Source organism: Oncorhynchus nerka, linkage group LG13 (assembly GCF_034236695.1).
Source record: "Oncorhynchus nerka isolate Pitt River linkage group LG13, Oner_Uvic_2.0, whole genome shotgun sequence".
NCBI lineage: Eukaryota > Metazoa > Chordata > Actinopteri > Salmoniformes > Salmonidae > Oncorhynchus > Oncorhynchus nerka.
The window spans coordinates 49,438,272-49,453,350 of record NC_088408.1 but is presented as its reverse complement, the minus strand read 5'-3'; the positions used below and the strand labels follow the sequence as shown (position 1 = coordinate 49,453,350).

At 43.8% G+C, this 15,079-nt stretch overlaps 1 protein-coding gene across 1 annotated transcript; it reads left to right on the top strand.

The window, feature by feature from the left end:
- Positions 1 to 2,848: 2,848 nt before the first annotated feature.
- Positions 2,849 to 15,007, top strand: tmem242 (transmembrane protein 242). Its single transcript, XM_029677244.2, has 4 exons — positions 2,849 to 2,982; positions 3,182 to 3,282; positions 13,753 to 13,890; positions 14,035 to 15,007. The coding sequence occupies exons 1-4, from the start codon at positions 2,871 to 2,873 to the stop codon at positions 14,158 to 14,160; spliced, it is 477 nt and encodes a 158-aa protein (XP_029533104.1). The 5' UTR covers positions 2,849 to 2,870; the 3' UTR covers positions 14,161 to 15,007.
- The last annotated feature ends 72 nt before the right edge of the window (positions 15,008 to 15,079 follow it).

The following is a 15,079-nucleotide window of genomic DNA, read 5'->3' as shown; positions in this document are numbered from 1 at the left end:
CGGGTTTCATCTCTGCCTGGTATTGCAACTACTCGGCCCCTGACCACAAGACACTACTGAGGGTTGTGCGTACGGTCCAGTACATCACCGGGGCCAAGCTTCCTGCCATCCAGGACCTCTATACCAGCCGGTGTCAGAGGAAGGCCCTAAAAACTGTCAATGACTCCAGCCACCCTAGTCATAGACTGTCCTCTCTGCTATCGCACGGCAAACGGTACCAGAGCGCCGGTCCAAGAGGCTTCTAAAACAGCTTCTACCCACAAGTCATAAGACTCCTGAACAGCTAATCAAATGGCTACCCAGGCTATTTGCACCCCCACACTGTTGCTACTCTCTGTTATTATCTATGAATAGCCACTTTAATAACCCTACCTGCATGTACATAATTCCCTCAACACTGGTGCCCAGCACATTGACTCTGAACCGGTGCCCCCTGCAGGTAGCCTAGTGGTTAGAGCGTTGGACTAGTAACCGAAAGGTTGCAAGATTGAATCCCTGAGCCGACAAGGTACAAATCTGTCGTTCTGCCCCTGAACAAGGCAGTAAACTCACTGTTCCTAGGCCGTCATTGAAAATAAGAAATTGTTCTTAACTGACTTGCCTAGTTGAATAAAGTTAAAATAAAAAATTAATAAAAATATAGCCCCGCTATTGTTATTTACTGCTGCTCTTTAATTATTTGTTTTCTTATCACTTACTTTTTTTTTATAGGTATTTTCTTAAACTGGTTGGTTAAGGGCTTGTAAGTAAGCATTTCACTGTTGTATTCGGCGCATGTGACAAATAACATTTGATTTGATTATACATTTTTATTTGAAACCCAGGTCCAGCGACTGTCAATCCAACACCTTAACCGTTACACCAAGATGAGGTCTTGTGTTAAGGTCGCTAGAAGGCAAGGGGTTAAGGTTAGGGGAAGGGTCAGCTAACATGCTAAGTAGTTGCAAAGTAGCTAAAAAAAGTAGCAAGTAGTTGCTAATTAGCTAAAATGCTAAAGTTGTCCTTGATGAGACTTAAACATGCAACCATCGCATTGATAGACGTTTGAGTTATATTCCTACTCATCCACCCCGACCAACCACCCTCCTTTCATTTTTGCCTTAAGTAACCTGTCTTATGTTACCATACCAAACGGATTTACATTCCCCGGATTTACATTTACTATGTTACGTGTAATCTATGAGACCTGGCAGAAAATCACTTGGAATAGGGTTTACAAAACATGGAACTTATCAGAAACAATCTTTCAAACTAAAAAGATACACTTACTGTAGCAGGTTTGCACAGATCCATAAGGCTATGTGTGCCTCCAGCCTACGAACTATACTTTCGCTAATTGCTTAATATCCCAGACTGCATCTTTAAGTTAACCTTTTGTTTTTGAAAAATACTTATTGCTGATATGAAATATACATTCCTTATGTTTCCAAAACCAGTGGGATGCATGCCAGCAAAGTCACTACACAACACTAAACCATACATTAATTGCACTATAATGGCGACAAACGGCCCACAAACTGTTAGGGCCAACATAAAGCCATCCCAACAGCAGTCCCAACATCTTACCACTGCTACACCTGGCTATCAGCTCAGCCTTGTCTGGCAGCGAAACAGTTCATTCAGCCTCATTTACTGCCTTTAAAAAAACATGGCTGACTTGCTTAATAAACCAATGTGGTTTCTAATGCCAATTGAGATGTGCAAACTATGGCATTTTCCAGTAGATTGTCGACTTGATTCATGATGATGACTGCTAGCTAAGATTGGACTGATCATGTCACCATCATACTTTCACAATCAAAGCTATCATTTTATCTGTGACCAATGACTTTGAGCCTTCTTGGATTGGCACTTCTATGACAGCTGCCTAAGGGCTAGAATGTTCAATGTCTCCTCTTACACTTGGCAGTGACATAAAGTCCCCATGAGTGACAGAACACTGAGCTAATTACGGCACAACGCTTTGTATTTTCTGCTCACTTGCCCCAACACCACAGAAAGCACCAAGCTAGGCTGAAACACCTGCATTTTGGAGTTGCCTTACTCAAGAAAACACAAAAGAGACCATGTTTGTATGCAGCTGTATTAACTCAATGATATATATTATTTTACATTGTTTGCAAACTGATATGTGGCACGTATTAATGCCAAAATAACATGCAAAACAGGCTCTGCCCCACCTGCTTGAATGAAGGGTCGTCACTGGCTCTTCAGAAAACTCCCCCGACCAGAAGATACTGTATTTTCATGAATAGACGCTACAGGTAGTGGGCTAGTGGTGTCCAGCAGGATGCTTTGATACATCTCACATCATCCCAATTATTATAGTACAATATCATAGTCTCGTTGTGGAGCGCATTTTTGTGTTCATTGTTTGAAAGCTGGGAAATTTGTATGACTAAAAGGACAGCCCGCCCAGTCTCACGATGCCGCTGCCTATAATGTAATGCAGCTCCCACAAACACATGTGAGCGAGCACAAGTTAGGCAGTAACTGTTAGGGATGACCAGGGATGTTCTCGTGATTAAGTCCGTGAATTTGACAATTTTCCTGTTCTGCTAAGCATTCGAAATGTAATGAGTACTTTTGTAATATAAATAGTAAAGCAAAGTGTACATACCCCCCAAAAATACTTAAAGTACTACTTAAGTACTTTACACCACTGACGTAGTGTCATGGGAATCGTTGTACCCGTATATGTATTTAACTCTCAGATGAAAATATACATTCCCATGTTCAAATGCACAGTACTGAATCATTATACTACGATGTATTGATTCGGTAGCCCTAAAATGGCTTAGATTTTCGTGACAGAACGTTAAAAACGAATTAAATGTTCCTAGCATGTTTCCACCGGAATTCTTTAAGTGATGGACAGAGGCTTGCTTTTTTACAAAATGACAGCTGAGAAAGAAAACACGAGTTTGAATGTCACTACTGCAATTGTGACAGATAACGACGACAAACTACAGCTAATGAAAGGCAAGCAGACTGCTTATTTAACAATTGTTTCACTGTTTGCACAGTTAATTCGGTTTTTGTATTGCTGCTGTTAGCCACATTAGCTTGACCCTGACATACTCACTGCAAATAATTGAATTATTGGCTAGCTAGTATAGTTGATTACTCAAATTATCATTTTTTTGAGACCCATAACCAACGTCCCATCGACCTTTTTCAGGTGCAGCTTTCCTGACGACTGTCGCATCTGCTGGGATGATAGCAGGATTCGGCTCCACGTTAGCCTTGGCCAAGAAAAAGAGTCCAGGCTGGTTTAGCAAGGTAGCTATGATTTGATATAGCTACAGCATTACATACAGGTTAAGTTACATTCATGTTAGTCTTGACCCATGACGAAGTGATATTATGTAGGGCTGGGCTACATAATGACAATGTCTGAAATGTAAGTCATTAATTGCATTCCATGACCTCCATGTATGCAAGGCAAGCACAACTGTATCTTTATGGCACAGCACAATTGGTAGCAAGTGTGCTCACCCTGTAACTGCTGTTCTACAAAATTGCTACATTGGTGGGATAATGTTTACATTTTGGTAATTTAGTAGACACTCTTATCCAGAGTGACTTACAGGAGCAATCAGCGTTAAATGCCTTGCTCAAGGGCACACCAACAGATTTTTCACCTAGTCTGCTTGGGGATTCAAACAGTTACAGTATTTAGGACACCCAATAAGCTGTCCTAACCAGTTAAGTTACCAGCAGATGTCTTGATAATAGAAAATTGCAGTGAGCCAGTGGTTTCTGTCACATGCAATTGCTTTTGAGTTAATAATGTTTTGATATTATATCAATCCATAGATAATCTAGATTTACATGTAACAGTAGTATCTCTTGACAATTTCACAAGACATATTTTACCTGACATGCCTAAATACCACTAGGCTAATAAATACATGATTTTCTTTGGATTATTTAATTACTTAGTTCATGTTATTTCAAGTTATCCATTTGGAACGCCACATCACGTTGTTAAAAATATCCCTCAATTGGGCATGCCTATAAATTATGCAATTGAAGGCATCTATAGTGCTTATGTTAACTTTGATAGTGTTTGATGAAAATGATGGCCTGTCAACGTTGTATGCAACATTATCGGCAAGTGACTTGATGCCTACCGTGCCAAAGCAATTTAGTTGTTAAACGGGAGTGACGATGAGTGTGTTGATAACGGTAATATTGTGCAAATTACACTTTTAACCATAAACATGTGATTAAAAAAAGGCTATGCATGGCAATAATTAAGATCCTGTCAGGCAAATGTTTTATAAAAAGTTTTACCATTACAACATTTGATATATGCTCACATTCACTGTCGTGGTCTGAAGCATGCTGTATAGACCCCTTTCTGTGTTTGCAAAGATTTCCACACTAGGACGATGCACGCAAGTTGGTGGCAGAACAAGGGGGAGGGAGTTCCTACAGAACAGCAGCAAAAAAAAAGGCTCTATTTACATGTTGCTAATGAGTGCATTTCACACTACTTTTGGATTACATACATTTACATTACATTTAAGTCATTTAGCAGACGCTCTTATCCAGAGCGACTTACAAATTGGTGCGTTCACCTTATGACATCCAGTGGAACAGCCACTTTACAATAGTGCATCTAAATCTTTTAAGGGGGGAGAAGGATTACTTTATCCTATCCTAGGTATTCCTTAAAGAGGTGGGGTTTCAGGTGTCTCCGGAAGGTGGTGATTGACTCCGCTGTCCTGGCGTCGTGAGGGAGTTTGTTCCACCATTGGGGGCCAGAGCAGCGAACAGTTTTGACTGGGCTGAGCGGAACTGTACTTCCTCAGTGGTAGGGAGGCGAGCAGGCCAGAGGTGGATGAACGCAGTGCCCTTGTTTGGGTGTAGGGCCTGATCAGAGCCTGGAGGTACTGAGGTGCCGTTCCCCTCACAGCTCCGTAGGCAAGCACCATGGTCTTGTAGCGGATGCAAGCTTCAACTGGAAGCCAGTGGAGGGAGCGGAGGAGCGGGGTGACGTGAGAGAACTTGGGAAGGTTGAACACCAGACGGGCTGCGGCGTTCTGGATGAGTTGTAGGGGTTTAATGGCACAGGCAGGGAGCCCAGCCAACAGCGAGTTGCAGTAATCCAGACGGGAGATGACAAGTGCCTGGATTAGGACCTGCGCCGCTTCCTGTGTGAGGCAGGGTCGTACTCTGCGGATGTTGTAGAGCATGAACCTACAGGAACGGGCCACCGCCTTGATGTTAGTTGAGAACGACAGGGTGTTGTCCAGGATCACGCCAATGTTCTTAGCGCTCTGGGAGGAGGACACAATGGAGTTGTCAACCGTGATGGCGAGATCATGGAACGGGCAGTCCTTCCCGGGAGGAAGAGCAGCTCCGTCTTGCCGAGGTTCAGCTTGAGGTGGTGATCCGTCATCCACACTGATATGTCTGCCAGACATGCAGAGATGCGATTCGCCACCTGGTCATCAGAAGGGGGAAAGGAGAAGATTAATTATGTGTCGTCTGCATAGCAATGATAGGAGAGACCATGTGAGGTTATGACAGAGCCAAGTGACTTGGTGTATAGCGAGAATAGGAGAGGGCCTAGAACAGAGCCCTGGGGACGCCAGTGGTGAGAGCGCGTGGTGAGGAGACAGATTCTCGCCACGCCACCTGGTAGGAGCGACCTGTCAGGTAGGACGCAATCCAAGCGCGGGCCGCGCCGGAGATGCCCAACTCGGAGAGGGTGGAGAGGAGGATCTGATGGTTCACAGTATCGAAGGCAGCCGATAGGTCTAGAAGGATGAGAGCAGAGAGAGAGAGTTAGCTTTAGCAGTGCTGAGCGCCTCCGTGATACAGAGAAGAGCAGTCTCAGTTGAATGACTAGTCTTGAAACCTGACTGATTTGGATCAAGAAGGTCATTCTGAGAGAGATAGCGGGAGAGCTGGCCAAGGACGGCACGTTCAAGAGTTTTGGAGAGAAAAGAAAGAAGGGATACTGGTCTGTAGTTGTTGACATCGGAGGGATCGAGTGTAGGTTTTTTCAGAAGGGGTGCAACTCTCGCTCTCTTGAAGACGGAAGGGACGTAGCCAGCGGTCAGGGATGAGTTGATGAGCGAGGTGAGGTAAGGGAGAAGGTCTCCGGAAATGGTCTGGAGAAGAGAGGAGGGGATAGGGTCAAGCGGGCAGGTTGTTGGGCGGCCGGCCGTCACAAGACGCGAGATTTCATCTGGAGAGAGAGGGGAGAAAGAGGTCAGAGCACAGGGTAGGGCAGTGTGAGCAGAACCAGCGGTGTCGTTTGACTTAGCAAACGAGGATCGGATGTCGTCGACCTTCTTTTCAAAATGGTTGACGAAGTCATCTGCAGAGAGGGAGGAGGGGGGAGGGGGAGGAGGATTCAGGAGGGAGGAGAAGGTGGCAAAGAGCTTCCTAGGGTTAGAGGCAGATGCTTGGTATTTAGAGTGGAAGAAAGTGGCTTTAGCAGCAGAGACAGAAGAGGAAAATGTAGAGAGGAGGGAGTGAAAGGATGCCAGGTCCGCAGGGAGGCGAGTTTTCCTCCATTTCCGCTCGGCTGCCCGGAGCCTTGTTCTGTGAGCTCGCAATGAGTCGTCGAGCCACGGAGCGGGAGGGGAGGACCGAGCCGGCCTGGAGGATAGGGGACATAGAGAGTCAAAGGATGCAGAAAGGGAGGAGAGGAGGGTTGAGGAGGCAGAATCAGGAGATAGGTTGGAGAAGGTTTGAGCAGAGGGAAGAGATGATAGGATGGAAGAGGAGAGAGTAGCGGGGGAGAGAGAGCGAAGGTTGGGACGCGCGATACCATCCGAGTAGGGGCAGTGTGGGAAGTGTTGGATGAGAGCGAGAGGGAAAAGGATACAAGGTAGTGGTCGGAGACTTGGAGGGGAGTTGCAATGAGGTTAGTGGAAGAACAGCATCTAGTAAAGATGAGGTTGAGCGTATTGCCTGCCTTGTGAGTAGGGGGGGAAGGTGAGAGGGTGAGGTCAAAAGGAGAGGAGTGGAAAGGAGGCAGAGAGGAATGAGTCAAAGGTAGACGTGGGGAGGTTAAAGTCGCCCAGAACTGTGAGAGGTGAGCCGTCCTCAGGAAAGGAGCTTATCAAGGCATCAAGCTCATTGATGAACTCTCCGAGGGAACCTGGAGGGCGATAAATGATAAGGATGTTAAGCTTGAAAGGGCTGGTAACTGTGACAGCATGGAATTCAAAGGAGGCGATAGACAGATGGGTAAGGGGAGAAAGAGAGAATGACCACTTGGGAGGGATGAGGATCCCGGTGCCACCACCCCGCTGACCAGAAGCTCTCGGGGTGTGCGAGAACACGTGGGCGGACGAAGAGAGAGCAGTAGGAGTAGCAGTGTTATCTGTGGTGATCCATGTTTCCGTCAGTGCCAAGAAGTCGAGGGACTGGAGGGTGGCATAGGCTGAGATGAACTCTGCCTTGTTGGCCGCAGATCGGCAGTTCCAGAGGCTACCGGAGACCTGGAACTCCACGTGGGTCGTGCGCGCTGGGACCACCAGATTAGGGTGGCCGCGGCCACGCGGTGTGGAGCGTTTGTATGGTCTGTGCAGAGAGGAGAGAACAGGGATAGACAGACACATAGTTGACAGGCTACAGAAGAGGCTACGCTAATGCAAAGGAGATTGGAATGACAAGTGGACTACACGTCTCGAATGTTCAGAAAGTTAAGCTTACGTAGCAAGAATCTTATTGACTAAAATGATTAAAATGATACAGTACTGCTGAAGTAGGCTAGCTGGCAGTGGCTGCGTTGTTGACACTACACTAATCAAGTCGTTCCGTTGAGTGTGATAGTTTCTACAGTGCTGCTATTCGGGGGCTAGCTGGCTAGCTAGCAGTGTTGATTACGTTACGTTGCGTTAAAAGAACGACAATAGCTGGCTAGCTAACCTAGGAAATCGCTCTAGACTACACAATTATCTTTGATACAAAGACGGCTATGTAGCTAGCTATGTAGCTAGCTACGATCAAACAAATCAAACCGTTGTACTGTAATGAAATGAAATGAAAATGTCATACTACCTGTGGAGCGAAGCGGAATGCGACCGGGTTGTTGAGTGAGGAAGTTCTATTCGGTAGACGTTGGCTAGCTGTTGGCTAGCTAGCAGTGTCTCCTACGTTAAGGACGACCAATAGCTGGCTAGCTAACCTCGGTAAATTAAGATAATCACTCTAAGACTACACACTCTAAACTACACAATTATCTTGGATACGAAGACAGCAAAGACAACTATGTAGCTAGCTAACACTACACTAATCAAGTCGTTCAGTTGAGTGTAATAGTTTTTACAGTGCTGCTATTCGGTAGACGGTGGACGTTAGCTAGCTGGCTAGCTGCTGGGCAGATAGCAGTGTAGACTACGTTAGGACGACGAAATACGATAATTACGCAATTATCTTTGATACAAAGACGGCTATGTAGCTAGCTAAGAAGAAATTGCTAAGATTAGACAAATCAAACCGTTGTGCTATAGTGAAATGTAATGAAATGTAATGAAAAGTTATACTACCTGCGGGCCGAAGTGCGAATGCAATTGGATTTCAAGGCTCGTATGAATGTCCTGCTTAGGGCTGTTGCTGTGACCAAATTATCGCCACACCGGCGGTCACGAGTCATGAACGCAGTCAAATTCCACGTGGCCGTTTAGTCACGGTAATTAGGCTTCTCCAAGCTGATGCTGCTGCTGATCATTAGTAGCCTACCAAACTTGCTAACTGCCTGGTACTCAGCACTCTATTGTTCCCCTAATCACCTGACATCAATGCAAATGTAATCGAAAATCTAATCAAACTTCATGAGCTCACGTTGCAACATTTCTATAGGCTATGCAATTGGGCGAGAAAACAGTGATGGCCTCTACTAAAAAGAGGGTTGTCCCATTAGCTTTCTATAGACTAGGCCTACTATATTTATTTATCAAATTCCTAATATTAAGCACATTGTTTATCTTTACAGCAGGAGTATAGCCAACCTGGCTGGCATGAAAATAACCCACAGGAAAAGCGTCCTCCATTCGCTATTTAAAAGCATACATGACATGTATTTTATTTCCCACTGCCCCTGTTTCGAGACTGGTGCATGATGATGGTCATTACAGCCACAAAGGGGATGCCACCGTAAAATTCCAGGCATTATCACATGCTTGTCAAGTTGTGAATGAGAGACTATTGAAATATGTACAGCCTTCTCCAAAAAAACAAAGCAGAGCTCATTGCCTTTCAAGCAAGTTTTTTTCAAATCATCATTAGTCTCATCATGCAGCCTTACAATGTATTAAAAATCCAAACATATAGCCCAACGTTTGAAGAACAACTAAAGTTACATTAATAACTCTAAATTAAGCATAAAGAAGTACCTATTTATCTATTTTATTCAGCTTTGTTAAATTTTATTCTTTATACTTTAAAATAATGCCACAGAATTCTAAGACAATTTTGTCTGCTAAATTAACTTGTGTAGCCCACAGCCATTTGGCATAGCCACACCAGGACCTAACATAAGAACAACTCAAGAGTATGCTATTCTTCTGAAATAGACTACATTTTCTTCCTATCATGCCTCTTTAAACGTGTCTAAAATAAATCATGGATTTATTGTGAAGGTTATATTACATGGATTTGTTAGACTTTTAAAAATGTAGATGTTCCAAAGGTCTGCATCAGTGGCTTGTGTCGAAGCCAGGAGATGCTAAATGTGTTTGTTAATTAACGGTCAATTACCGTCAGACCAACCGTTATTTGTCTGACAATCATTGGCTGACAAAGTTTTGTGACCGCCCTAGTCCTGCTTAATATAATGTTTGTGTCATCACCGCAAATCAACTGCATTATACTTAAACACTTCAACCAGTAAAATCTCTTTGGCTAGCTTTTGATACAGCCTATATCAATGAGCATTAGCATTCGAGCTAACAATTGCTACACCCAAAATAGTTATTTTGCAAAGATCAAACAAATATAATCTTAGCGACTATTTAAACAGAAATCTAAACATCATTGTAAGTGTATGAGAACTCCAAAAATATATTTTGTTGAAGTAAAGAGTTGTAAATCTATGTTGAATGGGTGCAGATGGAGATGGCTTTCTTACTGCCAGCAAGAGTCGAGCGCGTCAGTGTGTTGTGTACTGGAAAGGGGTCGATAGAGTTCACAGCTGGCGATGCCTCATCGTGATTGGTTATTCCCCATAATTTGCAACAATCACGACGAGGCATTGCCATCTTTCCTTTGTGGTACCTCAAACGGTCTGATTACCAGCTGAGAAATGTTACTTTGAGCTGAGAGATTTCTTTTTGTCTTTAAACGGGCTTTAACAGGATTACTAGGAACTTTTCTGAGATGCTTTGTGAATACAGGCCCAGGGCTCTGGACAAAGTAGTGCACTATTTAGGGAATAGGGTGCCATTTGGGAGGGTCACAAGTTCTGAGCTGATAAGATATACTTGGCCCAGCAGCATAGTGGTGCCTTTGTTGGATTTTTAAGTCTATTTTTAAGCCCATAGGGCCATCTTTGTAAACATCAATCTCAGCCGAATATGCCTTGTAAAGTGGTCAAATTAGATTTAGTGCTTTGTGAGAGGTATGCGGTTGTGAGGTCACACTGGCTGGCTGGAGTGCTTCTTTCACAGAGAACAGAGATGGACTGTAGAGATTGTCCAGAACCTGACGAGATTTCTACAGTTAACATGTCACTGTTATGTTAATGGGGGCACTGTAAAGAGCAGATACCAAGGCTTGTTTGTCATGGAACCAGGGTTGTCTCTGGTATCAATTCAATTCAATTCAAGGGCTTTATTGGCATGGGAAACGTGTTAACATTGCCAAAGCAAGTGAGGTAGACAACATACAAAGTGAATATATAAGGTGAAAAACAACAAAAATGAACAGTAAACATTACACATACAGAAGTTTCAAAACAGTAAAGACATTACAAATGTCATATTATATATATATATACAATGTACAAATAGTTAAAGGACACAAGATAAAATAAATAAGCATAAATATGGGTTGTATTTACAATGGTGTTTGTTCTTCACTGGTTGCCCTTTTCTCGTGGCAACAGGTCACAAATCTTGCTGCTGTGATGGCATCTCATACATGAATCTGGCAACTCGCATGTGTAGATTTCATGCTGTTATGACTTATGGCTGGTTTTGAGGAGAGAGTTAGTAAACTCTGCAAATTAGTGACCAAACTCCATAAGACATGTTTGTAGCACACTCACAGGACCGCTCATACCCATCAGAGCAAAACAACTCGTAAAGAATCAGACGTAAAATAAGACAGTTGGTAACATTATATGCAACACTAGGGATAGGCAGCTGATGTTGATGGACACTGACTAGCCTACACCAAATCAAATCTCTTCAGGCAGCCTTTTAACCATCTAGGAAGAGCTACACTGAGTCTGGCCAAACTCTAATAATAGCTAATCTAATGAGCAGGCCACATGGACAATAATTACATTGAGAGGTAATAATATTAGTGACCTGCATCTGGTTTCTAAACTGCTTCTTCAGTCTTGGATGCATCCCAAATGGTACACTTTTCCCTGCAGAGTGCATTGCTTTTGACCAGAGGCCTGGTTAAAAGTAGTGCACTATATAAGGAATAGGGTGACATTTGCGACGTAACCTTGAAATACAGCTCCTCTTCCAGGGTAGGTTTAGAGTTTCTCTTTCAGTTAGATAAATTCCGTTTGCAGGGTGGCTAACAGTTTTCACCTCCTTTAAAATGTTGTTTTCTGCTCACTTTGGGCCCATGTGTAGATCAACTCATGTACAGTGGGTATCATAAGTATTCACCCCCTTGATTTTTTTTCCACATTTTGTTATGTTACAAAGTTGGATAAAACATTTTTTTTGTTATATTTTTGGGTCTACACAAAATACTCTGTTGAAGTAGAATAAAAACGTGGATATCGTTTTTTAAATTAATGAAAATAAAATACTAATATACCTTGATAAGCTAAGAATTCACCCCATGTTAGAAACACCTTTTGGCAGCGATTAGGGCTGTGAGTCTTATAAGAGCTTTGAACAATTAAAAAAAAAAAATCTTCAAGCTCTGTCATAGTGTTGGGTATCATGGCTAGACCGCAATTTAAGTCTTCCCATAGATTTTTAAAGTGGATTTAAAATCTCAGGAACATTCACTGTCTTCTTGGTAAGCAACCAGTGTAGGTTATTGTCCTACTGAAAGGTGAAGTCCTCTCCCTGTGTCTGCTGTAAAGCAGTCTGAAGATGGTTTCCCTCTTGGATTTAGCCTCTTCTTAAGCTCCATCCTGTTTATTTTTATCCTGGAAAAACTCCCCAGTCTTTGACGATGTCAAGCATACCATGACGCAGCCACCACCATGCTTGAAAATAAGGAGGCAGTTACTCAGGGATGGGATGTTTGCCCCAAGCACAAAGCTTTGCATTTAAGCCAAAAAGTTTATTCCTTTGCTTTACATTTTTTTTTACTTTAGTGCCTTGTTCCATACAGGATACATGTTTTGGAATATTTGTATTCCGTATTCTTTTCACTCTGGTATTTAGGTTAATTATGTGGAGTAACTACAAGCAACCAAGCAATTCTCTACCCTCACCGGAATGCTTTCGCCCTTGGGGCATAGACAGGAAAAAGGATGATAGGGCGGCGCCTCTGGGAATAGAGTGCCAGCACCCTTATGCATGCTCTGTTTTTACAGTTTTTCTTGGAGAAGTGGTATGACTAAACAGATTGTTCCTCCTTACACTCTGTTTTCCATGGTCCAATGCGCCTTGCAGGACTTTTTTTGGGATGGAGTGAAGGTGTCGTCATTGTTAATGTCCTCTAGCCGCTTTCTCGGCCTGCCAAGGCCCTGACAGTTGTACAGTTTATCCACTGTCGCTTACGCCCAGTCTATAAGTCTTTAGCTAGTCCTGGGACCTGTCTATTGTGCTGGCTCTAGCCGCTGAAAAGCAATATTCCTCAGTCTTTCGCTTTACTGCCAGTGGCGTAACCCTAAGCAGAATGTACTCTACCAGCAACTGTTTGCGTCCGCAGTCTGCCCAGGTTAATGTACCTGCCCCGTCGACATTCTCATTGTCGCACCATAGTCTGTGGCTTTCGCCTGTCGCCTTCCCCAGAAGGACGGCCCCACTGTTGTCCAGTACTTGGATTGAACGAGATCTCAGGCAAGGGCGTTGTGCTCTTCGTTCATTGGGCAACTACACTCAAGAGGGTTGGTCCTTTTCTCTTTGTTTTATAATGACGAGTGACCGCCCTTGTAGTGGGACTGAAAGAGCCCTCTCCTATAGGAGTTAACCTATTAGGTACATCTCATTAAACTGAGATTATGTGAGCTGAATTGGGCTTCCCTTCACTTTGTAATCACCCCCCCCCCCCCCCCCCCCCCTTCTTGGTGCATTCTCCCTGTTTCGGCGTCTCTGAGGGTTGGGACTACCCAGGCTTCGAAGAGCATGTTTTGCAGCCATATCCCCATAGTGATACATTGAAACAAGTAACTCCGATTCTCTGATGAGTGAGATGTAGCACCGCCTTCCCCTGGTTGCAAAAGCGTGAGAAAGAAAAGTGGGAGAGAGGCTCCTTATAAGGAAGTGCCATTCTACCCATCTGTCTCCAACAGACGCTTTTGATAGGTCCTTCGAGTTGGTGATAAAGCTCACTCATCAGAGAACCGGGGTTACGAAAGTAACCTTAAGTTTGGAACCATGTGTAGAGCAACTCTTGTGTGTATGTATGTGTTCTCTCAAGGGAACAATGGCCACTGCTGCAGTACCGGAGACTGGGGCGTCCCTGGCTCTCCGTGCCCTGGGGTGGGGCTCTCTCTACGCCTGGTGTGGAGTGGGCCTGCTCAGTGTCGCAGTCTGGAAAGCCATGGGGGTCCATAGTGTACGTATTAACCATCTCATGGTCTTGCCCTTATCATTCCATCGGAAAAGCATGAAAGACTAACAACACTTTTTAACTAACACTCAGTAAATGTAAACAAATAAAGCATGTACTGCTCAAGAAATCTCCACTTCATCTTCACAGCTAACAGAGTTCAGGCAGAAGATGCAGTCTGTTTTCCCAGCTATTCCCAAAAATGAGGAAGGACCGGCCAACTCGGAGGAATGGGACTCCATCTTCAAGTCTAAAGAGAACAACGGATCTAGCTGACATTCTCCCTGTCTGGTTCAGGGCAGCCTTAATAAACCACTGATTTAAACAATTACTGTGGCATGGGCTGAGAAGGAAAGGAACTTGGCATCCACTGGCAGGTTACTGGGCTCATTCACTGATGCTCATCTGAAGTCCATGCAGAGTACTCCTTGTGTGGAAGAGAAATCATGAACTAAACTAAACTTTTGGATTGAGGCATCATGGTTAATCTTAATTTCTGATCACAGGACTGTCTTGTACTAGTATAGGAGTTAGGCTTAGTGCCAGTCTGTGTGCTCTTGCCAACTCCATTGCTCGTTGTCAAGCAAAATATTTTTGTCATGCCAATGAGTGACAACTTAACATGATAACACAAACAGACTAGCACAGTATTCCTAGGCAGCAACTGCTTTCTAATATTTGGATTTATTCATAGGCCATCATGATATAATTGACACTTCTATTTTTGTTCTATGAAACCAAAAAAGCTAAATGTGTTTGCAGTTCTGAAGACTGGCCAGCTGAATGTGAGGCACCTGTCTGGTTTCACTTAAAACAGACCATCATCCAATGTAACACCTATTTAAGTGTTTGCCGTCAGCTATTCCCATGAAAGACAAGTATCAAAGCGAGAACAGACCTGAACTATTTGAAACTGTCCTGGCCAGCCGTAGAAATACGTGTCCTAAATGTGCTTGTGACTGCCGCCCCTGATGTTTTCACACACAAAGTTGAAAGAGCGCGTCATGCCACAGCTGTGACGTGGAGCACGGTGTTGGTTACAGCTGAACCGACACTTCTCTGTGTATGTGATCATTCCTTGCCCGCTGTGCTAAATAAACCTCTGTAGTTATCTACAGTCTGATTGGTTGCAGTTATTTAGCAGACGTTTTTATCCAAAGCGACTTAGTCATGAATGGGCGCATTTTTTTTTTAC

Coding starts and splice junctions, on each gene's coding strand:
- tmem242 (XM_029677244.2), top strand. CDS start 2,871: ATGGACAGAGGCTTGCTTTTTTACAAAATGACAGCTGAGAAAGAAAAC. Junction 2,983..3,181: donor CAAACTACAGCTAATGAAAG/GCAAGCAGACTG, acceptor GACCTTTTTCAG/GTGCAGCTTTCCTGACGACT. Junction 3,283..13,752: donor GTCCAGGCTGGTTTAGCAAG/GTAGCTATGATT, acceptor TGTTCTCTCAAG/GGAACAATGGCCACTGCTGC.